Here is a 25,638-nt window from a genome sequence, read left to right as displayed (position 1 = left end):
AGGAAACGGAAAAACAGGTGAAAGAAACGGACCGTAGAAATCGCATTTTCATCACATCATTGTTTCTACATTTGGGTCATAAATCAAATCCATTGGAATTACAGTTTCCTCACTCCTCAGACTCATTACCCTAGTACGACGATTGCACTTCATTAAAGCCTGACCGCATCTAAATATCAAACCAATTGATATGACAACACCTAAGATACATAGGAGAAACTTCCCAACATCCATTATGACTCCTTGAGCCCAGTCTCCTAAACCAGAGAACCAATTTCGCGGGTTCAACCATGACACCCAACCAGTCAGCTCATTACCTACTGCAGCAAGAGTGAGATTGTGTCTCCTGCGAAATTCCCACTTCAGTTGGAGAATATCGTCCATCTTTTGGTCTATGACCTCGACCGGGTCCTCGGTGCTATTCGTAATATATGTGCAACATTTCACGCCGTATTGTGTTGCCAGTGTGACACAATATCCGCCTGTCACTGCTGTGAGGTAATTAAGAACCATTCTATGCTGTACCAGTTCTGTTTTATAAGCTTGAAGTTCTCTTCCAGTATATCTAAACGTGTCATCATACATTTCAGTGATATTATCTAACAAATTTGCAAGCGCAGATATGTATTTATAATTCAACACTCCTCTGGCGGTGCGAGTGATGTCTAACGCGATTAGAAACTGAATCCCGGTGGATTCATGGATCATGTCAGAGGCCGGATGCTCTGTTCTTTCTATCAGGTGCCGTTTAACTACGTGCTCGTAATGGGTGTGAGTATAAGGAGTTTGGGCAACACGGTGTATGTCTTTCATTTTGTCATGTGATACAGTCATTACTTCAGGCAGTACTTTTCCAATATAACACAATCCTTCAGAGTTTGGGGCAAGCCACTTATACGCCTTTCTCCCGCATATGAAATATGCATCATCGGGGAGAACATATGGGACGGAGTAGGACATAACCATATTACACACCTTCCATGTGAAATCTCCTAACCCTAATTCTTCCATCTGCTTAGTACACGTATCAGGTTGTACGATATGTGCACAGTATCCTGGTGATACCTCTCCAACTCTCGTAATCCTATTTCCTAAGGTATACCTATACCGGAAAGATTTTCCTCTACTGGCTTTGTGGCGTATAAGCTCTGTATCTGTAGGCATTCTATCTGCTCTATGCGAAAAGGTCATGGTTTGATTACTCCATGACACTTCCCAATTTCCCGGCTTTCGGGGATTGGAGATGTTAAAACATAATAGGGACCTATCCACATGGTATTGGTGGAGCTTCAAACTAGGAGGGCTGGAGATATTAAACCTCCTGTCCACCGGTCTCCCACCACTTAACTCAAGTACCTCCCCTAACGTTAAAGGAAATGGTACTAGCCCTGATTTGCTATGACCTTGAGGTACTTGAGAGCATACCCAACAATCTGTTTTATTTAACACACTACCCACTAAGGAGTGATAGTCACTCAATGGATGCCGGTCCATATGGATATTAAAACTGGATTGGCATTTCTTTATGCACCCATCCTCAATGACATTGTTACAGAGCCGACAGATACAGTTTTCTTCAGCTAACAATCCTTCACAATTCCTTCTATGGTCAATGCTATCGGATCGTTTTCTGATACTCGCCTTTACTTGTTGGTTAAGTTGTTCTTGGAAAACTACGCCTCCATCTTTATCATCAGAACCCATTCCAGAACCTCTCTCGACCTCCATGGTACTCTCGCCGGAACAGACTGCTCTGGTCAACATCATGGTCAACAGGAAAATCCGGATCACAGTCTCTTGGGGCAAGTCCATCTTGTAGGAGGAAACGGAGAAGAATGAGAAGGGGGAAAAAAATAATTTGAGGGAGAGGGGATGGGAAGTTGGAGAAAAACAATAAAAGGGAACAGGGGATCGACAACTGCTTTTGGTCTTGTGATTTTCAATGCTCAGGTGCCGCCTCAATCCTCCTGGAACAGACACTCCAGTGATACAACCTCTACCGTCTGTTCCTTATCACGGGACCTCTCTGGATCAGCAACCTTCTTGCAGTGGGACGAATGAACCCAAGTCTCTCTCTCAGCAACCTTCAATGCTGTAGTGCTAGTCAATAAGACCTGGTATGGTCCTTCCCATCTGTCAATAAGGCAACCTGAGCGTAGAAAATTCCGTATCATTACATAATCCCCAGGTTCAATGTCATGACAATTACTATCTGGTAAATCAGGAATCACTAACTTCAGATTATCATTTTGATTCCTTAACTGTTTACTCATGTTAATCAAGTATTTTACAGTCACTTCATTGTTACACTTCAAATCATCCTGAGGGTTAATCATAACATGCGGTTGTCGACCAAACAAGATTTCAAAGGGAGACAGATTAAGAGGGGACCTGGGAGTGGTTCTGATGCTGTACAGTACAATGGGTAAAGCTTCTGGCCATGTCAATCCTGTCTCTGTCATCACTTTACTCAGTTTATTTTTAATAGTGCTGTTCACTCTTTCCACTTTCGCACTCGCCTGTGGACGGTATGGAGTGTGCAGCTTGCTATCAATTCCCATCAATTTACACATTCCTTGAAAGACATCACCTGTAAAATGGGTACCCCTATCACTTTTGATAATTCTAGGGATACCATATCTACATACAAATTCCTGCACAATTTTCTTAGCAGTAAACATAGCGGTATTTGTGGCCGCCGGAAATGCTTCGACCCAATTTGAGAAAACATCTATACAAACAAGTACATATTTCAAATTTCGACAAGGGGGTAATTGAATAAAGTCAATCTGTATTACCTGGAAAGGGCCGCCGGCAGGTGGGATATGAGATGGTTCTCTAGGTATTGCCTTTCCGATGTTCTTTCTCAAACAGGTAAGGCATGACATTGCTCTTTTACTCGCATGAGATGAAAATCCTGGGGCACACCAATATGCTCTTACCAACTTGCACATCCCTTCCTTGCCCAGATGCGTCAGCCCGTGAGCTGCCTCAGCTAAACATGGAAGGTATGCTTTGGGGGCCACTGGTTTACCGTGTCCATCCGTCCAGAGTCCTGAGGACTCCTGGCCATATCCTTTTGCCTTCCAGACTGCCTTTTCCTGTGTGGAACACAAATTTTGCATCTCACACAACTTCTGTGTGTTGATGGTATTAAATACCATCAGTTGTGTGGTGTCTGTCTGTCTGGGGGTAGCAGCTGCTAACTTAGCAGCTTCGTCTGCTCGGCTGTTACCAAGTGATACTGGGTCTTGGCTATATGTGTGTGCATTACATTTGATAACAGCCACTCTGTCGGGTTCCTGTATCGCTGTTAGAAGCCTTTTTATGTGAGCTGCATGCGCTACCGGTGTACCAGCTGCCGTCATGAAATTTCTGAGGCGCCATAGGGCTCCGAAATCATGGACTACCCCGAATGCGTATCTAGAGTCGGTGTAGATATTGGCTGATTTGCCCTTAGCCAATTCACATGCTCTGGTTAGGGCGACCAGTTCAGCAACCTGGGCTGAGTGAGGTGGGCCTAGCGGTTCCGCTTCTATGGTGCCTTGGTCATCTACGACTGCGTATCCAGTACACAAGTCTCCCGAGTCTGACTGTCTATGACAACTACCGTCCGTGTAGAACGTAAGTTCTACATCTTCCAGTGGGTTGTCACTGATGTCAGGCCTTGCGGTAAAATTTTGGGTCAAATATTCCATACAATCATGTGTGTCTTCCTTTGTATTAAATTCTCCTTCCCCACCACTCTCATCCTCCACCCTTTGTGCCTGTCCAGGCACACCTGGGAGATATGTTGCAGGATTTAATGCACTGCATCTCCTTATGGTGATGTTTACGGGGGCCATTAGTGCCAATTCCCATCTTGTAAACCGCGCTGATGAGACGTGCCTGGTTTGGGCAGAATTCAGCAAGGCTGACACTGCATGTGGTGTATGAATTGTGAGGTTGTGACCTAGCACGACATCTTCGCTTTTCGTTACTAGCAATGCTATCGCAGCAACGCTTCGCAAGCATGTGGGGAGGGATCGTGCTACCGTGTCTAGCTGAGCGCTGTAATATGCTACTGGCCTGCTAGCATCACCGTGCTTTTGGGTTAGTACGCCTGCCGCGCAACCAGCACTTTCTGTTCCGTATAGTTCAAAGGGTTTCCCATAGTCTGGCATACCTAATGCTGGTGCCTGCGTTAGGCACTGTTTAAGTCTCTCAAATGGTGTCTCAGACTCGTCTGTATGCGAAATCCGATCAGGTTTGTTTGAGGAGACCATCTCCTGCAAGGGTAACGCTAGAATGGAAAACCCTGGGATCCAGTTACGGCAATACCCACACATTCCTAAAAACGTTCTGATCTGTTGCTGGGTTTGGGGCAGAGTCATGTCTCTAATTGCTTGAATTCTATCAGCGGTCAGGTGTCTCAGTCCTTGTGTTAGACAGTGTCCCAAATATTTTACCTTAGTTTGGCATAATTGCAACTTGTCTTTGGAAACCTTGTGTCCTGTGTCTGAAAGATGAAACAGGAGCTGTTTCGTATCCTTCAGGGATGCTTCCAATGAATCAGAACACAGTAGTAGATCATCCACGTACTGTATTAATACTGATCCACTCACTGGTTGGAAAGACTGTAAACAATCATGCAAAGCCTGGGAAAATATACTTGGACTATCTATGAATCCTTGTGGTAACCGAGTCCATGTGTATTGGACTCCTCTGTATGTAAATGCAAACAAATATTGACTGTCAGGGTGCAGAGGTACCGAAAAGAAAGCGGAGCAGAGGTCAATAACAGTGAAAAATTTCGCAGTGGGAGGGATTTGCATTAGGATGACAGCTGGATTTGGCACTACGGGGAACTGACTCTCAACTATTTTGTTAATCCCCCTTAGATCCTGCACTAGCCGGTAACCCCTCCCCCCACTCTTTTTAACAGGGAAGATGGGACTATTGGCAGTGCTGGACGTTCTTACCAGAATGCCCTGTTGTAGCAAGCGCTCTATTACGGGATACACTCCTAACTCCACCTCTGGCTTCAGAGGGTACTGTGGGATTTTTGGAGCTATCCTACCATCTTTTACTTGTACAACTACCGGAGCTACGTTTGCCATTAATCCAGTGTCCTGTCCATCTTTAGTCCAAAGTGACTCTGGTATCTGAGATGTCATTTCTTCTACTTGGGAGGGAGTCCTATTTGTCATAATGGTATGTGACATTAATTTTGATGGGGAGTCTAACATGTCTCGTACTTCCTGAGCGTGATTCTCAGGTATGTCCAAGAATACACCTTCAGGAGTACAATAAATGACGCACCCCATTTTACACAGTAAGTCTCTTCCCAGGAGATTAGTCGGTGCCGATGCAGCCAGCAAAAAGGAATGCTTGGTATGTAAAGGCCCTACTGTAATCTCGGCTGGTTTGCTAACAGGGTAGTGCTGGACTACTCCCGTTACCCCTATGGCTGGAATTGTCTTACCAGTGGTTCTCATGCCCACTGTCGAATTTATCACTGATTTGGCCGCCCCTGTATCTACAAGAAAGTTTAATGATTTACCAGCTACATTGATTGCAATTTCTGGTTCACTTCCAAGGCTTGCAATCAATTTTACTGGCTGCAGATTACAGGTATGGCCACACCCCTATTGGGTATGGTGACCTCCCTGAATCCCGCTGGCAGCAACTACTTGTGATGGAGTTAATTGGGAGCTACCAGAGGCTTGCCAGTCTCTGTTCGGGGGATATCTTTTTGTTTCCCCTGCATGTGGCTCATAACTCCGTTTCTGCGGACCCTGATCCCAATGTCGTGTGTCGTGTCGTTGTCTAGGGGGTTGATAAGATTTTTGTATATTTCTCGATCTACAGTCTCGTGCAAAGTGTCCCTGTTTGTGACAAGAATAACATGTTACCACATTTGACTTACCCACAGGGTTTGGTGATATTAACACAGGCTGTTTTGTGGTCAAGGCCTGTATACTTACTGCCATTAACTTATCACCTTGTTGTTCCCTGTGTCTGGTGATGTTCCTATCGTGATCAATAGCAGCCTCTCTCAAAGTAGCCACAGACAGACCTCGCCAACATGGTTGTGTGGTCTGTACCCTAGTCTTTAATGATTCTTTTAAACCATCCATCAGTACCGATACTGCTACTTCTCGATGGTTTATGTTTGTTTTAATGTCCTCTATGCCTGTGTATTTTGCCATTTCTAATAATGCCCTGTGAAAATATTCTGCAGCAGTTTCTGACTCTTTCTGTCTAATGGAGAAAATCTTGTTCCACTTAACTACCGCTGGGAAATACTCTTTGAACTGTAAACTTATTCTTTTTACGTTGTCTTTGTTGTACACATCTGTAAGAGGTACATCCTGATCTAATCCACAGTCAGCTAAAAATTGAGTTGCGTCAACATTGGAGGGTAAACATGCTCTCAGCAATATCTGCCAGTCTTTGTTGTTGGGCTCTACCGTGTTACCTAGGTCTCTGATGTATTTTTGGCTGGCAACTAAGTCTTTTCTAGGGTCAGGGAATTCAGACACTATGGTCCTTAATTCCATTCGAGAAAATGGGCTATACATGGCAATGTTCCTAACAGGAGTGACTCCTGAAGTGTCTGTTTTCCCATTTGGAACTACTATTACCTTAACAGGATTAACTCTAACAACCTCATTCTGTGTAGATTCTACAGGCTGTGGTGAAATAGTTTCAGCATAGTGTATGGTGCCGTACTTACCCGTTGATACGACCTCACCTATCCCTCCGCTAGGGGCCTTTGTTACTAATCTCGGGGGTGGAGCTGTGCCTACTGTGGTCTCTGCTATGGTGGCTGCTAGAGAGAGCGCTGAAATTGTTGCCGATTCGTCCTCTTGATCACACTCCTGAGGAAAGTTCAAAACAGGGTACAACTTGCACGGGTTAATACTTGCATTGGTTAATTGGTTAACATTATCTTTAACATTTACACAGTTGCTAAGTGTTTGTTTGTTACACCTTAGTGCGTCATTCTCCGCAACCAATTTCTCTCCCGATATGTATGGTGGCGGTGGGGCCGTGGCTATCAGTTTCCTGATCGAGCCAGATCCCGCTGCCTGAGCCAATCCTCTCTGTATGTCACCCTCCTGTTGCCACAACTGCAAATAATCATAATGCTTGATTCGTCTCTTTGCTGATTTAATGAGACATATCCTTCTCCTTAAATTCGTTAACACTTCTGTGCTGAAGCTACCTACTCTTGGGAATTTCTCCCCGTCATGTACTGTCATTCTCTCCCATTCATCACATAAAGCTTCTGTGTGACTTCCATACTTTTCACACATTACGTACCTTGCCGACCCGACTGGTCGGTTTATGGAATCAACCCGAACCGAGGTTGATCGCCCCCTTCCTGAACAACTGGCCCCCATAATTTGCAGGTGTTACGGACCCTTACAAAAAACCAAGATATTCACGATAGGTTGACGGTAAGGTTTACCGAGCACCTTACTCACTCTGCCCACGCCGACCAATACGACCTGATCACACCGATATGGTGCTGGCGTACTCGACCCAGGGCACCTATTTAACCTTTGTTTACTGGAACATGCGAGGGATATCCGCAGAACACTTACTCTTTCCAGTAAAGGTGAGGTTGTTGGATAATTCCTGAGTGACCAGCGAACTTCCCTTTGTAAAAATAAAAAATTACACAAATCACGTCAGAATGTACAAGTAGCGTTTATGACCTTCGTACACAAATAGTACTGGTCAGGTTTACTAATGCACACAATTACGTGCGGTACAATCGTTCAGCACATAAGCAACTAATCTTATGTACGGAGCGACCAGTGGAATCGAAAATTGCGGCTGCGAATTCCTTCAGCAAGAGCTTGTATGGCCTATATGGGTGTTGCACCAACCCTTTTTTTGGTGTTGTGCCTGTGGACTGTATAGCGGACTTCCTTGTCTGCTGTACCTGAACCTGCTGGTCTGCTATGACCTCCTGGTCTGTTACAGTATGACCTCCTGGTCTGCTATACTCTAATGCTCAAATTTTATGTTTAACCAAGGATGCCTTCCTAGCCACCGTGCATGTCACTTACACGTATGTACCTCACGAGAACTCGATGATTTCTTTTGGTTCAACCTCAAAATTGTATGTAAAAACACTCACTCACCACATGTACACTTTTGTTTCTATTTCTATTTCTGCGCAGAAATTTCTCTTTAGACCAGATGTGTTACAAATTAGGAGAAGGATCTGTTAATTTAAATTTCGAATGTTAAAATAAATTTTCGCTATTTATCGCCTGTTGCGTTATTTATCGCGTGTTGTTTGAGTTACGTGGGCGTACCCAGACGCTCCGTTGCGTAATTTACGCTGCGTGCGTCGGCCTTTGCGTACGCGAGTCTCCCTTTGTTAGAGACACGTGTACACCAGTCTTTGTCTACCGTAACACAACTAACACGTTTTATCAATGTAGATGATCCTTGATCATCTACCAAGCACCACACCAATCTCTCTTTATACCTTTAGGTAGAGTTGCGTGTGCGCTTTACACTTTATCCCTTTACTTTTACACTTTAACTATGAAATAGCGACAAATCTCTCTTAGTACGTTTATCAATTATACAATGGCAAACAGGAGAGTGATATATGAAAATACACGAATGAAAAGAAATACAGATATGCGTGCGTGTGTACGCAAGACAGAAATAAACAGTTTTAAAAAGACACTATCGTTTTGTTCTTACCTCCGGTCCCGGATTCCTTCAGCACCCTTTACTAAGTGAAGCAGATGCTTATCCAAACAGCACTACGAGGAATATGATCTCCCGCCCTTTGCTGCTGGATAATGTCTGCTGAAATTACCTAGTGCAGATATGTGAAGGACGGACGAGCCCCCAATTGATAAAGCTGAATATTTATCTTATATAATACCCTTTATGAGGTCTAAGAACACTGTACGCTATTTACGTATGGAGTACCGTAAGGGTACGCACGTTGCGTAGCAATCGCTTAGCCGTAGTCGAGACGCTCAAGCGTCACGTTCGCTCACGGCCAAGAGATCACGGGCAGGCACGCTATTGGCTGCTGACTAACGTAATGATTCGCTATAGCGTAGCGGACGCTCGGGACCACGAGGAGATCACCAGCGGCGCTGAACGCTAACAATGTTAAACCTTTGTATCTAAACCATAAACAGTATATTATGCAGTAAAACCTTAGTGTATAAATAGGGTGTAGATGCAACCTCGTATAACCTTATTAACTCAAAAGCTGTTTGAGCGCCACCGACACTCTGAGAATACTAAACACTATAAGAAATACACAGATATCTGGGCTTAGGGTCCAACGCCTAATAAATATATATTATAAATGATATACTTGCAAAAGAATTAACACAATACAAGTCATACACTACAATATAACATAGACTACCTAACCAGATAACTACACAGGAAATACAATACAATACAATTACGTTTTAAGGGAAAAATAAGAGAGAAAGAGGAGAAGAGAGAGAGAGAGAGAAATTGGCCCACAATAACAAGAAGATCAATATGGTTGCGGAGAAACACTTACGCACAAAGGAAACGATCGCATGCGCCTCTGGACATCCAGCTCCCGATTTTCAGCAATGATAACCGTTGAAGAGTGAGAGCTGGATGTGATCGGCTTGTCTATTTATGCCCCACACACAATACAATTCAATGGTCCCTACAATCTCATTGTTCATTGGACACAGGAATTCCTCCTCGCATTATAACAAAAGGTCATAGGTTGATTCATACAGGTGGGCCGTGACTATTTCCAACAGCTCAGGTGGGAGGGAAACTGGGTTTCCCGCCGCATGGATAAGTAAGTGCAAATACAGTAAATGTTCATAAACTTCTTATGTCCATAACTATTCGCACGAGCGATTAATCTGCTTCAAACCAACACCGGAATATTGCTAATTAAATACCCTTCCGATGGGTACTAAACACCACTGTATTACTCCTGTCTGACCCTTCGTATCAAACAAAGAGGGATTTCTCTGTTCATGAACATTCTATATTAACCAAACTTTCAGAATCTATCAAAGGGACCATGATCTACAAAATACATTATATAGTGGAAATATGTAATGATTGAGTCGCATGCTACGATCACATAAACTCTACCGTAAATACGCATACCGTGCGCCTGCGGGTGCCCGCGACTGTGAGTATGCGCACGTACGGGAGAGCGTACGCATGCGCAGCACGGACCTGTGTGAGGTGCAAATATGGTAGTGTGCATAGAGATATTTTTCTGACTTTGACAAAACATATGCACAGGCAGAGGGGAATAGATGGGTGGAGTGAAGGTGTACCCAGCAAGTACGGAAGAGGTGCACCTCTTTTTCTAGAGCGCATATTAGAAATTGGATTTTCTTCTGTAGTGTTCTTTGCTGTGCCCACAGCCTGACACAATTCTTTCTTCTTAACTTTGGAGTACTTATCGGTCCTCCTTTTGAAGAATGCATTGAATATCCTGGCTGTCGCATACCGGCGCCGGGATCCCAACTGACGGGATACCGACACCTATTCTCCCACTAGGGGTGTCCACGACACCCCTCAAGGGAGAATAAATAGCGTGGTGCACGTAGCACGCCACCGTGCCTGCAGCGTGGTGAGCGTAGGGAGCCCACAAGGGGCTCTTGTGCGCTCACCCCAGCTGCCGGCATTCCGGCGCCCTGCATCCCGCGGCCGGCATTCTGACTGCCCGGATGACGGGCGCCGGTATAATGATACCAACTCCTGCTTTTATGCTTTTATTTGTCCCTCTGGCTACAATGTATTTAGTGCAGTTGAAGCAGTAGTTGATCTTTGTAGGCATGCATGATATTCTGCTGTAAGTTTAATTTTTATTGTGGCTTAAAAGGTGATGCAGTATTTATGGAATATACTGTAAGTACGCCCTATTCACTTGAAGTCCAATTAACCAAGTTAATGTAGAAGGGGCTTGGCGTGGCGTTTAACTGATCCTTAGCCATTCATTTTGCTGTTGTGCCACAGATTTAAAAAAATCACATGCTATGCTCCATTTGATAGCAGATAACTGGCACAAGCAGTTCTAGGGCCAAATTTAGAGATGTACGTAAATCCGATGTTTACATACATCTCTGATGTTTATAGCTCTGCGCATGCACAGATCTGATACGTCAATGTTGCTCGCAGTGCCCCAAATGACGCAATGTGATTGACATGCTGCTGGAGTTTGGGGGTGGAGATAGGAAGCATCTCAGAAAATGGGGGTGTCGGCCCCATATTCTGGGATGCTGAAGCCAGTATTTGCGTCCTTCGATGCAACTTCACTGACCCTGGAAGCATGAATTTCGCAGCCAACTTGAGGGTAACAAAGAAGACCTACAGATGGGTCCACGGTTATCTTGGCTAGTTTGCTGCGCCTAGGCACAACATGGTTTATTAACATAAACCCTTCATCTATTGTTCTCAGCTGCAATACAATACAAAGAACAATCCAGCAGGTCATTAAGTCATTACAGCAGGGCAGGCCCGGCGCATACCGCTCAGCAAAGGGATGCAGTGCAGGTAGGCGCCAGGGGGGAGAGGCGCTCTACCCGCTCTGCATTCCTGTGCTGAGTTCCCCTGCCCTGCTGATGCCGGCTGCTGCGCCTGTCAAACTCTATGACAGGCAGCGGCGCCGGCATCATGAAGCTTCCTCTCCCCCTACCATCCTCCCCTGTCACATACTCACAGTGCACCAGTCACAGTGTGCTGTACGGATCTAAAAGGGGGTGGAGCTTCGTGGGAATAAGGGGCGGAGCTACACTGGGCCAAATTGCACCCTGCATCACAGGAGGACGAGTTTCCAGACTTTTTCATGTAAGTGGCTGGAAAGAGAGAGAGAGAGAGAGAGAGAGAGTGTGTGTGTGTGTACAGTGGGGGTCATTCCGATCCGATCGAACGCTGCACTTCTTCGCAGCCGTGCGATCGGGTCGGAACTGCGCATGCGCGGGCTAAGAAAACTGTTGCAGCGGCGACCGCAAGAAGATTGACAGGAGGAAGGCGTTCCAGGGCGTCAACTGACCATTTTCTGGGAGTGGCGTGTCCAGGCGTTTGGAGGGCGGATGTCTGATGTCAATTTCCGGGACCTGCATCGCTGGATCGATCGCACAGGGTAAGTCACTATTACCCTAGTCTAGTTCTACACAAAATTTTTTGGCATAGCAGGGCTGAACAAGCGTTCGCTGCCTTGCTATTACAAAAAGCCCTCCCCTATAGGCAGTGTCAAGTTGATCGCACGGGCAGCAAAAAGTTGCTACGTGCGATCAACTCGGAATGACCCCCAGTATGTACATGTGTGTGTATGTATATGTGTATGTGGTGTATGTGTGACTGTGCAGCATAATGTGTGTAAGCGTTACTGCTTCAGGGGGCGTTGCGTCTTGTATAAGCGTTAATGGTACAGGGGGCGTTATGTGTGCAGGTGTCACTGGTACAGGGGGCATTCATGTGTAAGCGTCACTGGTACATGGGGCATTGCGTTTGTAAGCGTCGTTGGTACAGGGGGCATTACATGTGCAAGCGTCACTGCTACAGGGTGCGTTACATGTGTAAGCGTCAACGCTACAGGGTGCGTTACGTGTGTAAGCGTCACTGGTACAGGGGTCGTTGCGTGTGTAAGCGTTACTGGTACAGGGGGCGTTACATGTGCAAGCGTCACTGGTACTGGGGGCGTTACATGTGCAAGCGTCACTGCTACAGGGTGCGTTACATGTGTAAGCATCACTACTGCAGGGGGCGTTACGTGTGTAAGTCCCACTACTACAGGGAGCATTGTGTGTATAAGCATTATGTGCGCTGTCCCTTTGTAAAGTACGGGAGGGCGCAAATTTATAGTTTGCAAGGAACACCCTAGCACCGGCCCTGCAGCAGGGGATTAAGTCCGACTGCCCAGTCTCATTTAATCCTATTAAAGGTCAAGATAAACATGGACCCATCTGTATGTTCACTCAGATTTGGCCTGATTCAGAGTAGTACACAAACCTTATGGTTTGCGTGTTACTCTGATGTCAGAAGATCAGCACATGAGCAGAATCTGTACTGTGCATGCGCCGGTCTTCTACTGCGAGATCCAGTGGCGTAAGTTTGTCCCAGTTGCCCGGAGGCAAGAAAAATATTGGTGTCCCCCCTATATATCATCCGTGAGCCAATAAGATGCCGTTTTGAGATCCGAATAAAACCGAACCCGCTCATCTTTAATTCTAACTATATGAAGCTAATACAAAACCGTTGCAACTAGGCAGATCTATGTAGGGGTCCAGCCACACACTACATAGATCTGCTCAGTCACTCACAATGCTGATGATTTCTCTGACAATTAATTTGCAAGTGTCATATCCAGGATTAGAACCCACAACTTATTACACTGGAAGCATGCACCTTACTGATGGAGATATTTGCTCTTGCATAGGAAGTATGAGAATTCTAACTATATCAAGAGAAATAATTTCATATAGTTAGAAGTCTCATGTTTCCTTTATAGGAGCAAATAGCTTCATCAGTAAGGTGTCTGCTTCCAGTGTATCTATAATAAAGAGGGTGTGATTTGTAAGGTGTAGTGACTAGTGGGGAAGTCGGCTACGGAAGAGATACCGGCTGCTGTCAATTAACTTAATTGATTAATGTCGCTGAACACACGGAACAGGAGGAGAGGTGCCCCCCTTCAAAGCAGGAGCCCGGCGGCAGGTGACTCCGTTGCCTCCCAGAGTTCTGCCTCTGGTGAGATCTTTCACAGTTCCCGAAAGCCACAGCCTAATTGACAGGTTGCATCCATTTGATATCAGGCCAGGGGCGGGAATGAAAAGCAATATAAATATATCTGATGCTTTTTGAGCTGTGCATACACAGGAGCCATATTGCACATGTGCAGATCAGATCCTGCAATGTAGCATGCATTTCCCCAAAAGACACGGAATGATTGACATGCTGCTGGCATTCGTGGTAGCGACCAAGGCTGCTGAGAGGGGGGGCGCAGGAACTAATTACCCAATCAGGGGCCCAAGCCTCTGCTGTGTGTTGGGCAGCAGTGGGGTTAGGGAGCCGCAGCAGCAGTCTCCTCTGCCTGTACAAGGGGGGAAAGAGTGATTGTTCAGCACCGTGGTGCAACAAATATTTTTTTTCCTATTCTTCAAAAGGGGAGTGGCCACGCCTACCATGGATAGGCCACACCCTGAAAAGTACCCAGGCCCAGCCCAGGTCTCTGCTGCCCTGACGGTGACGGGCAGTGTTCCATAAAATGGGGGCGCATCGGCCCCATTTTCTGGCCCTGCCAAAAGCAGTGGCTGCATTCTTGGACATAGCTTCGCTGGCTCCAGACATCCTGTGTAACCTCAGGGCTACTCAGATGTCCGATGTTCATGCAGTTGATCCGATGCTGGGTCTTCAGACGCAGACAGCAGAACAGAGAAGCCAGTAGTGGGCTTCTTTTTACTTAATTCGCCTCCTGTTGTTTTTTGCATAATATTGCAGAGTCGCTGCTAACAAAGACAAAGCGTTTGTGCATTAGCATCAACCTTTGAAACAGCCCGTCTTTATCTATCTAGAAAAAGTATTATGAACTTACTTCTAACTGCAAGGCTGCATCCGAGTCCTCATAAATACGTCTGGCAACACCTGAGTTTTCCAAGGCCAACTTCTCTAGAAAAGCATAATCAACTCCATAGCCGAAACCAAGCGAGTACAGGGTATATTTCCCACGAATTGCATTCTTTACATTCTCCTGGATTCTTGCAGGGTTAGATTCACCTTTGAAGAAAAAAAATCTTAGTAATAATAAATATAAATATATTTTAGCACTGTTATATTAGTATGAAGGATAAAGTTTTAGACTACATGTCGCACTGTCCAACAATGCACAACTTAGCCAATAATATGCATTAGATATCGCCCAGGGGGCACAAATACAAATTAAAATACAAACAGAGCAGGGGTGTAGCCAGAACATTATAGGCCCCATAGCAACATTTTGGAGGAACCCTAGCACCAATGCTTCTAGAAGAAACCGCTCCCTGCAGCAGTTCTATGCCCCATAATAGTGCTCTAGTTATGCTCCTTAGTAGTGTCATAGTTAATGTTATGTCCCACAGTAGTGTTTGAATTATTGTTATGCCCCACACTAGTGTCCTAGTTAAAGTTATGCTGCACAGTAATGCCCTAGTTCATGTTATGCCCCATAGTAGTGTCCTAATATTATACCCCATAGTAGTGTCCTAGTTAATGTTATGCCCCTTAATAGTGTCCTAGGTAGTATTAAGCCAGGTGAAGTGATAAATTGGACGGTGATAAAGCACCAGCCAGTCATCTCCTAACTGTCATTTTTCAAACCTAACTGTCATTTTTCAAACCCAGCCTGTAACATGTAAGTTAGGAGCTGACTGGCTGGTGCGTTATTACCTTCCACTTTATCACTTCACCAGGCTTAATACATCTGCCCCATTATCCCCTATAGTAGTTCCATAGTTAAGGGGGGTACTCACTGAGAGATCCATGCTTAAAATCTAAGCAATCTGACTAGATTGCTTAGATTTTAAGCACAGATCACTCGTGTTTAGCCCCCTCAGTGATAGCGATGCGCGGCCCCGCACATCGCTATCGCCGGTGCTAGATTGAGCCTGCATGCAGGCCAATGTAGCACGTGAAATGAGCGGGGTGAAATGAGCGGCTCCCCGTCCTCCCCCGCATCGCTCAGCACACATCGCGCTGTGCTGAGCGGCGGGAGAGTGTTATGAACCACAAGCAGTGGTTCATTCCTGTTCATGTATTTTATGTTATAGTTCTCTTGCAGGCCAGGATTTCCATTTGCTCTGGTTTAGAAGACTCTTGTTTGCTGCCTGTGGTGAGTCTGTGTAATTGCAGCCTGTTTCCATGTGTTTAGCCTCACCTGTCTGTTAATTGCACCTGTCAGTTGTGCAGCAGGGCAGCTGCACAACATAATTAATTAGGTTCTCTGCAGCTATTGGAGGGCTGCCTGTTATATTCTGTCTCAGTGCATTACACAGACGCCGGTGATAGTTTCTGTCTAGCTGCTTCCAGTGTCTGATCCAGTGTCTGATCCAGTGTCTGATCCAGTGTCTGATCCAGTGTCTGATCCAGTGTCTGATCCAGTGTCTGATCCAGTGTCTTGCCTTGAAGCGTTCCTGTCCTGAAGTCCAGTGGCTTTGTCTGTTCCTGAATCCGTATCCTGTTCCTTGGTGTCCACTGCTCAGTCGTTGGAACTCTGCCTGTCCTCCGGTCCTGAGAGCCTGTGTCAGCTACATTGGGGGTTCCTGTCCGTTTGCCAGTATTTGTACCGGTTTCGTGAGTAGCGGCTTTGCCGCGTCCGTCTGCCAAGGCTGCTGTATTCTTTAGTTATACTAGTTACTGGTGTTTTGCAGAGGGTTCTGCATATGCTGTCACCGCCGGTACACAACAGTATTGTGTCGGCGTGTGGACAGCATTTCCTTTGTTGTTGTTTATCCTGGCGGCTGTGCCACATACGTTTAGTTTTAGGTCTCTTTGTAGCCCCTAGCTCTCAGTTTGGTTTAGTTAGAGGTCCCCTTGTTATCATCCCGTCTCGGTTTACGCCTTGTCTCACATTAAGACCTGGGGGCATCGGAGTTGGGCAGACCTAATCCGCCCTTCAAACGCGGCTGCCGTAGGCCCAAGAAACCATAGTCACGCAGGCATAAACTGACCAGCGGATGAAACAACGGAGGTAGGCTGCTAGGGGCTATTACTACACCTTGCCTTTATTTATTTCTGGAGCTTTGGACTCAGTATGCAACACCTCTTTCGTTCTGAGCACCAAGAACGTAACAGAGAGATGTGTGCTGAGCGGTTCACTCAGCACACATCTCTCCCGTGTATAGGGTCCTTTAATGTTATGCCACATAGTAGTGCCCTAGTTAATGCATACCTTCCCTCATGACCCATTCTAGGAGGGACAAAATTCTCTGTTCCTGGACGTCCCCCTTAATGTATGATTGCCATCACCTGTGTTTAACTAGTTATTTGATAAGAAAGGTGTTTCACCATTGGGGATCACAATCATAAATTAAGAGGGACATAAGAATTTTGTCCTTCCTAGAATAGGTCATGTTGGGAGATCTGTTAATGTTATGCCCAACAGTAGTATCCTAATTAATATGCCCTATAGTAGTGCCCTAGTTTGTCATGCCCATTATAGTACCCTAGGTAATGTTATTCCCCACAGTAGTACTCTTGTTAATGTTATGCCCCATAGTAGTGTCCGGTTAAATGTTGTGCTCCATAATAATGCTCTAGTTAATATTATGCACAATGGGGGTAATTCCAAGTTGATCGCAGCAGGAAATTTTTTAGCAGTTGGGCAAAACCATGTGCACTGCAGGGGGGCAGATATAACATGTGCAGAGATAGATTTGGGTGGGGTGTGTTCAATCTGCAATCTAATTTGCAGTGTAAAAATAAAGCAGCCAGTATTTACCCTGCGTAGAAATAAAATAACCCACCCAAATCTAACTCTTTCTGCACATGTTATATCTGCCTCCCCTGCAGTGCACATGGTTTTGCCCAATTGCTAACAAAAATCCTGCTGCGATCAACCTGGAATTACCCCCAATGATAGGGGCTCTAGTTAATGTTATGCCCCATAGGATTGCCTATTTTTTTGCCTTTAATTTTTCATTTTACAGAATTTTCAATTGAGACGCTTCAAGTGCTCAGTCTTATTTGGCAATTGGCTTTCGAATTTTACATGAAAGCACACATATGCAGGGATTCAATATGATATCCGGGCTGTTGAGATCCCGTCGGTCAGGAGACCGACGCCGGGATCCCCACAGCCAGAATACCAGCGGTGAGCGCAGAGTGGCTGCTCACCAATCTTTGGGCCTGGTGACGACCGGAGGTTATATTCCCCCTCGGGTGGTGGCGTGGACCACCACCCAAGTGGGGTTTCCGGGCAGCAGTCGGAATTCTGACCGTCGGGATTCTGGTGTTGATTATCCTAACCGCTGGGATCCCAGCAGCCGGCAACTTCAATGCCTCCCATCTGCAGGGCCTTCAGGGATGAGAAAAATGCAGCTTACAGTGAGTATAAAGACAGGGAGAACCAGCCAGCTCTTACCTTCTTAATGTAGGTAATTTGGCTTTGTGTGGAGACCATTTTAATTTTAGCACCATATCACTTTCTGGGACCATCCTAATCAAGGGGGTCATTCCCAGTTGTTCGCTCGTTATTTTTCTCTCGCAACAGAGCGATTAGTCGCTAATGCGCATGCGCAATGTCCGCAGTGCGACTGCGCCAAGTAAATTTGCTATGCAGTTAGGTATTTTACTCATGGCATTACGAGGTTTTTTTCTTCGTTCTGGTGATCGTAATGTGATTGACAGGAAGTGGGTGTTTCTGGGCGGAAACTCCGTTTTATGGGTGTGTGCGAAAAAACGCTACCGTTTCTGGGAAAAACGCGGGAGTGGCTGGAGAAACGGAGGAGTGTCTGGGCGAACGCTGGGTGTGTTTGTGACGTCAAACCAGGAACGACAAGCACTGAACTGATCGCTGATGCCGAGTAAGTCTGGAGCTACTCAGAAACTGCTAAGAAGTGTCTATTCGCAATTATGCTAATCTTTCGTTCGCAATTTTGATATGCTTAGATTCACTCCCAGTAGGCGGCGGCTTAGCGTGTGCAAAGCTGCTAAAAGCAGCTTGCGAGCGAACAACTCGGAATGACCCCCCAAGCTAGGTGCTTGATCCCCACCCCCAGCTCACTTAACAAACCCTGTAATCAAGGATGCTGCTCTGTGATAGTGCCAGGCTCACTAATTAGAACATCTGTGCTTGTGGGCAGTGGCATAACTACTGAGGATGCAGGGTGATGCTAGAGCTGCTATGGGGCTCTGGCTGCATCCAGGGCCCACTGCTCCCGCTGCAACCTGCAACTTTTTTACCTCTGAGGCCCGCCGCTCCCCCTTCTTCACCGCAGGGCAGAACGGCCGTGGGGGATGTAGTGTGGTGGAAAGGTGGCCCATACAATGGCAAACGTTGTCCTAGCCTGTCCCGCCCGCTCTGTCCTGCCCCCTACCTGGTCGTCAGCAGGGAGTGCAGTGATGCAATTTGTGGGTATTTAGGGAGTGGGGCCTTATGCTGTGAAGTGCTCGCCCCCATCATAGGCCTGTGCAGTAATCAGGTAATGTCTCTCCTGCTCACTTAACCCTCCATCTCCCCCCTCTTTCTCTCCAGCTCATTCCCACTCCCTCTCTCCCAATCTCTCTCTTCCCTACTCTCTCCCCCCTCTCTCTCTCCTGCTCACTCCCACTCCCTCTCTCCCCATCTCTCTCCTGCTCCCGCCCCTTCCCTCCCACCCACCCTTGCTCATTCTCTCTCTCTCTCTCTCTCTCTCTCTCCCCCCTCTTTCTCTCCTGCTCACTCCCCTTCCCTCTCTCTTCTCTCCTGCTCACTCCCCTTCCCTCTCTCTTCTCTCTCTCCTGCTTACATCCTCACCCCTCAATCTCTCCTGCTCACTCCCCCTCCCTCTGTCCCTCTCTCTCTCTCCTGCTCACTCCCTCTCTCTCTCCTAGGGATGGCCATCGACCATTGATGATTCATAATCATCGATGGTTTATGACCGATGTCAAATACTTTTGCCATTGAGGAGAGAGAACCAGATGGTTCCTCCCCATCAATGGCACAGCATAAACAAATATTTCGTTTATATATTTTTTTTTACCCCCAACACCCACAAAGCCCCACCCTCAGGCTGTGATTGTCTTGTGGGCCATTCACTGAAAGAACAGGGATGACCATTGGTGGGTGAAACCATCGATGGTCTCTCATGGAATAGTTGGTTACCATTGATAGCCTCTTACAATATCACCATCGATAGTGTGCACACCGATGGCCATCCCTACTTTCTCATGCTGACTCTCCCTCCCTCTATTCTCTCTCTCCTGGTCACCTCTCTCTCTCTCTCTCTTTCCTGCTCACTCCCCCTCCCTCTTTCCCCTCTCTCCTGCTCACCCCCACCCCTCTCCCTCCCTCTTTCCCCTCTCTCCTGCTCACCCCCACCCCTCTCCCTCCCTCTTTCCCCTCTCTCTCCTGCTCACCCCCACCCCTCTCCCTCCCTCTCTCTCTCCTGCTCCCTCCTCTTCCCTCTTCCCCTCTCTCCTGCTCACCTCCTCTCTCTCCTGCTCACTCTCCATCCCTCTCTCCACCTTTCTCTCTCCTGCTCACACCCCCTCCCTCTCTTCACCTCAATCCTGCTCACTCCCCCCTCTCCCTCCTCTCTCTCTCTCTCTCTCTCTCTCTTTCTCTCTGCCTGACACCACTTCTCTCCCTGAGACTATCTCACTATCTTGTTCCCCACCCTCTTTCTCCCTAACTCACTCTCTCTCACTCCCTCTTGCTCCCCTCCCTCTCTCTCTTGCTCCCCCTTTTCTTTCTCTCCCCCTGACACCGTCGCTCTCTACTTGACACTGTCTCTCCTCCTGACACTGTATTTTTCTCTTGCACGCACTATTTCTCCCTCTCTGACACTCTCTCCCTGATACTGTAATTTCATCTCTCTCTCACACTGTATCTCACTCTCTCTCCCTGACACTGTTTCTGTCTCACTGACACCCTCTATGCCTGACATCCCCCTCTCTCTCACTCATTCTCTCTCCTTGACACTCTTTAACTCTTCCTCTCTGTCTCTCACTCTCTCATTCCCCTCTCTTTCTCTTTCCCTCCTCCCTGACACTCTCTCTCTCACTCCTGCTCGCTCCCCACCCTCTGTCTTTTACTCTTCCCACCTCTCTCTCTCTCTGATGCTCTGTCTCTCCCCTCTCATCCCTTTGTCTTTCTCCCTGACAACCTCTCGCTCTCTCTCTCTCTCTCTTTCTCTATTTTTCCATGAAACCTTCCTCTTTCTCATTCCTCTATCTTTCTCCCCCTGACACCCTCTTTGTCTCTCTCTGACTCACCTTGCACTCTTTCTCTTGTTCTCCTAAGCGGCATTGTAGTGACAAGGGGAGGGGGCCCCCCTTTCAAGATTTTGCTATGGGGCCCACACAGTTCTAGGTACGCCCTTGCTTGTGAGGGTCAAACGGGAATGTGGGAGATGGATCATATCAGTGTGGGGCAGAGACAGATACCTCCACCTATATGAGAGTGGTGTTTTCAGACCAGGCAACAGGTTGGACTCGGTTGCATAGCAGCTAATTTGGTACACAACTACTGTATGTGACCTGGGTCCAGGGGCTCCCTAAACCTTTGGGCCCCATAGTAATGGTACCCCTTGCACCTTCTATAGCTATGCTAATGAAACAGAGGTATTCATGAAAATGGCTAACCACCCAGTAGGGTGATGACACTGCCTGCACTAGGGTGGTACAGACAACTAAGCAGTCATTGATGGTGAGCACACTAAACTTAAACTATTGCATCCAGACTTATGCAATGATTTTATTCCTTAAATAATTATGGGCATGAGTCGCATGTTCATGTTGGATGCAGTGGAGACATTTTTCTTCTTCTATGCATGCATTCAACTCGCACCGCGTGTGCGCAGAGAGTTAAAGTTGCAATTGAGGCGCACAGGAGATGCATGCTCTCAGAAATGTCTTGAAAATGTACTGGATTAACGGGCACATGAAGGTGGTCCTTCTTATGTGTGCATTATGGGAGTGCTGCGGAAGTGACGCTAAAATTGGGTGCATACAGATATGTTCAACCGCTCATGTAGGAGGCCATACTCGGACGGAGAAAATGCATGCCATAGGGCAGAAACAAGGTTTGGTGGTGTGACTAATCGGTAATTCAGCACCTACGGATGGAGACAGAGGGTGTCCCAGTCCCTGCACATTCGGATGCACAGATGAACACCAGGGAAGGGCTTAGCAATGGCAATTGCATAAAGTCACAGAGTGCCACTGGCAAACGATGCAGACACGGCCTGACTCAGAATCAGCTCCTATGTCCCAATATGTGCCATTTCTCACCACTGCTTTTTGCTAAGCATACGCTTTCTGTGGATTGCTACTCCCCATGGTTGTCAGTGATTTAATACCCTTCCTGCGCAGTAAGTGGTGGTGCACAGCTATAAACAGCAAGTTTATAAAGCATTCTTTAACTTAACCTTTGTGAGAGGACACCTAGGGGGTTATTCAGTGCTATCACAATGTATTCGCATCCCGACAGAATGCGATTGCACAGTGACTGACAGCTGGCAGGCGTTCGGATGCCTCAACGTGGCATTGGCTGGAAGTGGTGAGGGAAACTTAGGCATGTCATGGCTGTTTCCGGCCAGTCGGGTGATGTCGCCTGCAAATCCTGCTTCAGTAAAGATGGCGCCGGTGCGCCTGCATACATAGTCTGGCTGTGTATGTAGGGTGTGGGTAGGGGCTACCGGTATTTCCCGATTTCTGCTATGCAGTTGCATTTGAAATGCGATCGCAACGCAGGGCGGCTCTACACATGCTGGGCGGCCTTGCCCTGTGCTGGGTGGCTCCAGCATCCCGTCTGTTAGTATGCCGGCAGCAGGGCAAGCGCTCGAAATCCACTTGAGGGCTCGCTACGCTTGCCACTTTGCGGGCTTGGTGGCTCGCCACAGGTTCTATTCCCACTCTACGGGTGTCGTGCACCAGCCCCTGTGAGCCGGGAATCCGGCTGGCGGCACTGTCAGTGGTCGGGATTCCAGCGCCAGTATCCTGACCGCCGGGACACCGACTGCCGGCAATGTAACTGCATCCCCTGCTGTCCATATCACTAAGAGACGTATCCATAAAGCTAAGAAGAATTGGTAAAAATAAAGATTAAACACTGTTCAGAAATTTGAAATTAATCAAAATAGAAGGAATATTACAGTATTCTACATACCTGCGTTGGCTTCACCATCAGTCAGCAGGATAATTAGGGAAATACTTCTCTCGGGAACCTCTTTAGATTCATGAGCTTTATTCAGCAGCTGGACAGCCTTCATTAGGGGATCATTGATGTTTGTGACTAGAATAAAACAACATGTTTCAATAATTAAAAATAGGATTTTAATACCTACCGGTAAATCCTTTTCTCTTAGTCTGTAGAGGATGATGGGGATGCTTCAAGAACCATGGGGTATAGACGGGATCCGCAGGAGACATGGGCACTTTAAGACTTTGAATGGGTGTGAACTGGCTCCTCCCCCTATGCCCCTCCTCCAGACTCCAGTTATAGGAACTGTGCCCAGGGAGACGGACATTTCGAGGAAAAGGATTTATTTAATTATTTTAAACTAAGGTGAGATACATACCAGCTCACACCCCTAACACGCCGTACAACATGGCATTCAACAACGACGCATGCAACGGCATGATCAACATCAGTCAAAAACTGACTGAACTCAACACAACATGTGTGTAACTACAACCGATAACTGCAGATACAGCCCGCACTGGGATGGGCGCCCAGCATCCTCTACGGACTAAGAGAAAAGGCTTTACCGGTAGGTATTAAAATCCTATTTTCTCATACGTCCTAGAGGATGCTGGGGATGCTTCAAGAACCATGGGGTTTATACCAAAGCTCTAGAACGGGCGGGAGAGTGCGGATGACTCTGCAGCACCGATTGACCAAACAAGAGGTCCTCCTCAGCCAGGGTATCAAACTTGTAAAACTTCGCAAAGGTGTTTGATCCCGACCAAGTAGCAGCTTTCACCGATTTCGGTAACGGCAAGCCTGCCGTAGAATGAGCCTGCTGAATCATATTACAGATCCAGCGTGCAATAGTCTGCTTAGAAGCAGGAGCCCCAATCTTATTGGGAGCCCACAGGACAAACAGAGACTCTGTTTTCCTAATCTGCGCCGTTCTGGCGACATAGACCTTCAAAGCTCTAACCACATCGAGAGACTTTGACTCCGCCAGGGCGTCAGTAGCCACTGGCACCACAATTGGCTGGTTAACATGAAATGATGAAACAACTTTTGGCAGAAATTGCTGACGAGTTCTCAATTCCGCTCTATCAGCATGGAAAATAAAGTAGGGGCTCTTGTGAGACAAAGCCGCCAACTCAGACACTCTCCTTGCAGATGCCAAGGCCAACAACATGACCACTTTCCAAGTAAGGAATTTTAACTCAACCTTGCGCAAAGGTTCAAACCAATGTGACTGCAAGAATTGCAACACCACATTAAGGTCCCATGGTGCCACTGGGGGCACAAAGGGGGTCATTCCGAGTTGTTCGCTCGCAAGCTGCTTTTAGCAGCTTTGCACACGCTAAGCCGCCGCCTACTGGGAGTGAATCTTAGCTTATCAAAATTGCGAACGAAAGATTAGCAGAATTGCAAATAGACACTTCTTAGCAGTTTCTGAGTAGCTCCACACATACTCGGCATCTGCGATCAGTTCAGTCAGTTTCGTTCCTGGTTTGACGTCACAAACACACCCAGCGTTCGCCCAGACACTCCTCCATTTCTCCAGCCACTCCCGCGTTTTTCCCAGAAACGGTAGCGTTTTTTCGCACACACCCATAAAACGGCCAGTTTCCGCCCAGAAACACCCACTTCCTGTCAATCACATTACGATCACCAGAACGAAGAAAAAACCTTGTAATGCCGTGAGTAAAATACCTAACTGCATAGCAAATTTACTTGGCGCAGTCGCACTGCGGACATTGCGCATGCGCATTAGCGACTAATCGCTCCGTTGCGACAAAAAAATAACGAGCGAACAACTCGGAATGACCCCCAAAGGGAGGTTGGATGTGCAGCATGCCTTTCACGAAGGTCTGAACCTCCGGAAGAGAGGCCAACTCCGTTTGAAAAAGGATCGACAAGGCCGAAATCTGTACTTTAATAGAGCCTAACTTTAGGCCCGCAGCCACACCTGCTTGTAGGAAATGGAGCAAACGCCCCAGGTGAAATTCTTCCGTAGGAGCCTTCTTGGATTCACACCAAGAGACATATTTTCTCCAAATACGGTGGTAATGCTTTGCCATTACTACTTTTCTAGCCTGAAGAAGTGTAGGAATGACTTCACTGGGCATACCCTTTCGGGCCAGGATTTGGCGTTCAACTTCCACGCCGTCAAACGCAGCAGCTGTAAGTCCTGATACACGCACGGCCCCTGTCGTAACAGGTCCTCCCGAAGAGGAAGAGGTTAGGGATCTTCTATGAGCAACTCCTGAAGATCTGGATACCAGGCCCTTCTTGGCCAATCCGGAACAATGAGGATCGCCTGAACCCTTGTTCTTCTTATAATTTTTATCACCTTTGGAATGAGTGGAAGTGGAGGGAACACATAGACCGACTGAAACACCCACGGTGTCACTAGGGCGTCCACCGCTATCGCTTGAGGGTCCCTTGACCTGGAACAATATCTCTGAAGTTTCTTGTTGAGGCGGGACGCCATCATGTCCACTTGAGGAACTCCCCAATGACTTGTTACTTCTGCGAAGACCTCTTGATGAAGACCCCCACTCTCCTGGATGGAGATTGTGTCTGCTGAGGAAGTCTGCTTCCCAGTTGTCCACTCCTGGAATGAAGACCGCTGACAGAGCGCTGGCATGCTTTGCCGCCCAGCGAAGAATTTTCGTGGCCTCGGCCATCGCCGCTCTGCTCTTTGTTCCGCCTTGGCGGTTTATGTACGCCACTGCTGTCACGTTGTCTGACTGAATCAAAACCGGCAGACCTCGAAGAAGATGTTCTGCTTG

At 47.0% G+C, this 25,638-nt stretch overlaps 1 protein-coding gene across 1 annotated transcript in view; it reads right to left on the bottom strand.

The window, feature by feature from the left end:
- The window catches only part of ITIH3 (inter-alpha-trypsin inhibitor heavy chain 3), a 401,722-nt gene that overhangs the window by 116,558 nt on the left and 259,526 nt on the right, over positions 1-25,638 (bottom strand). Inside the window, exons 10-11 of the mRNA XM_063940620.1 lie at positions 22,829-22,954; positions 14,579-14,760 (exon numbers count right to left, since the gene is read on the bottom strand). Coding sequence (XP_063796690.1) covers positions 14,579-14,760; positions 22,829-22,954 — 308 coding nt within the window. The remainder of the gene's footprint in view (positions 1-14,578; positions 14,761-22,828; positions 22,955-25,638) is intronic.

This window comes from Pseudophryne corroboree, chromosome 9 (assembly GCF_028390025.1).
Source record: "Pseudophryne corroboree isolate aPseCor3 chromosome 9, aPseCor3.hap2, whole genome shotgun sequence".
NCBI classification, from domain to species: domain Eukaryota; kingdom Metazoa; phylum Chordata; class Amphibia; order Anura; family Myobatrachidae; genus Pseudophryne; species Pseudophryne corroboree.
The sequence above is the reverse complement of the archived record's forward strand: the minus strand, read 5'-3'. Positions and strand labels throughout refer to the sequence as shown.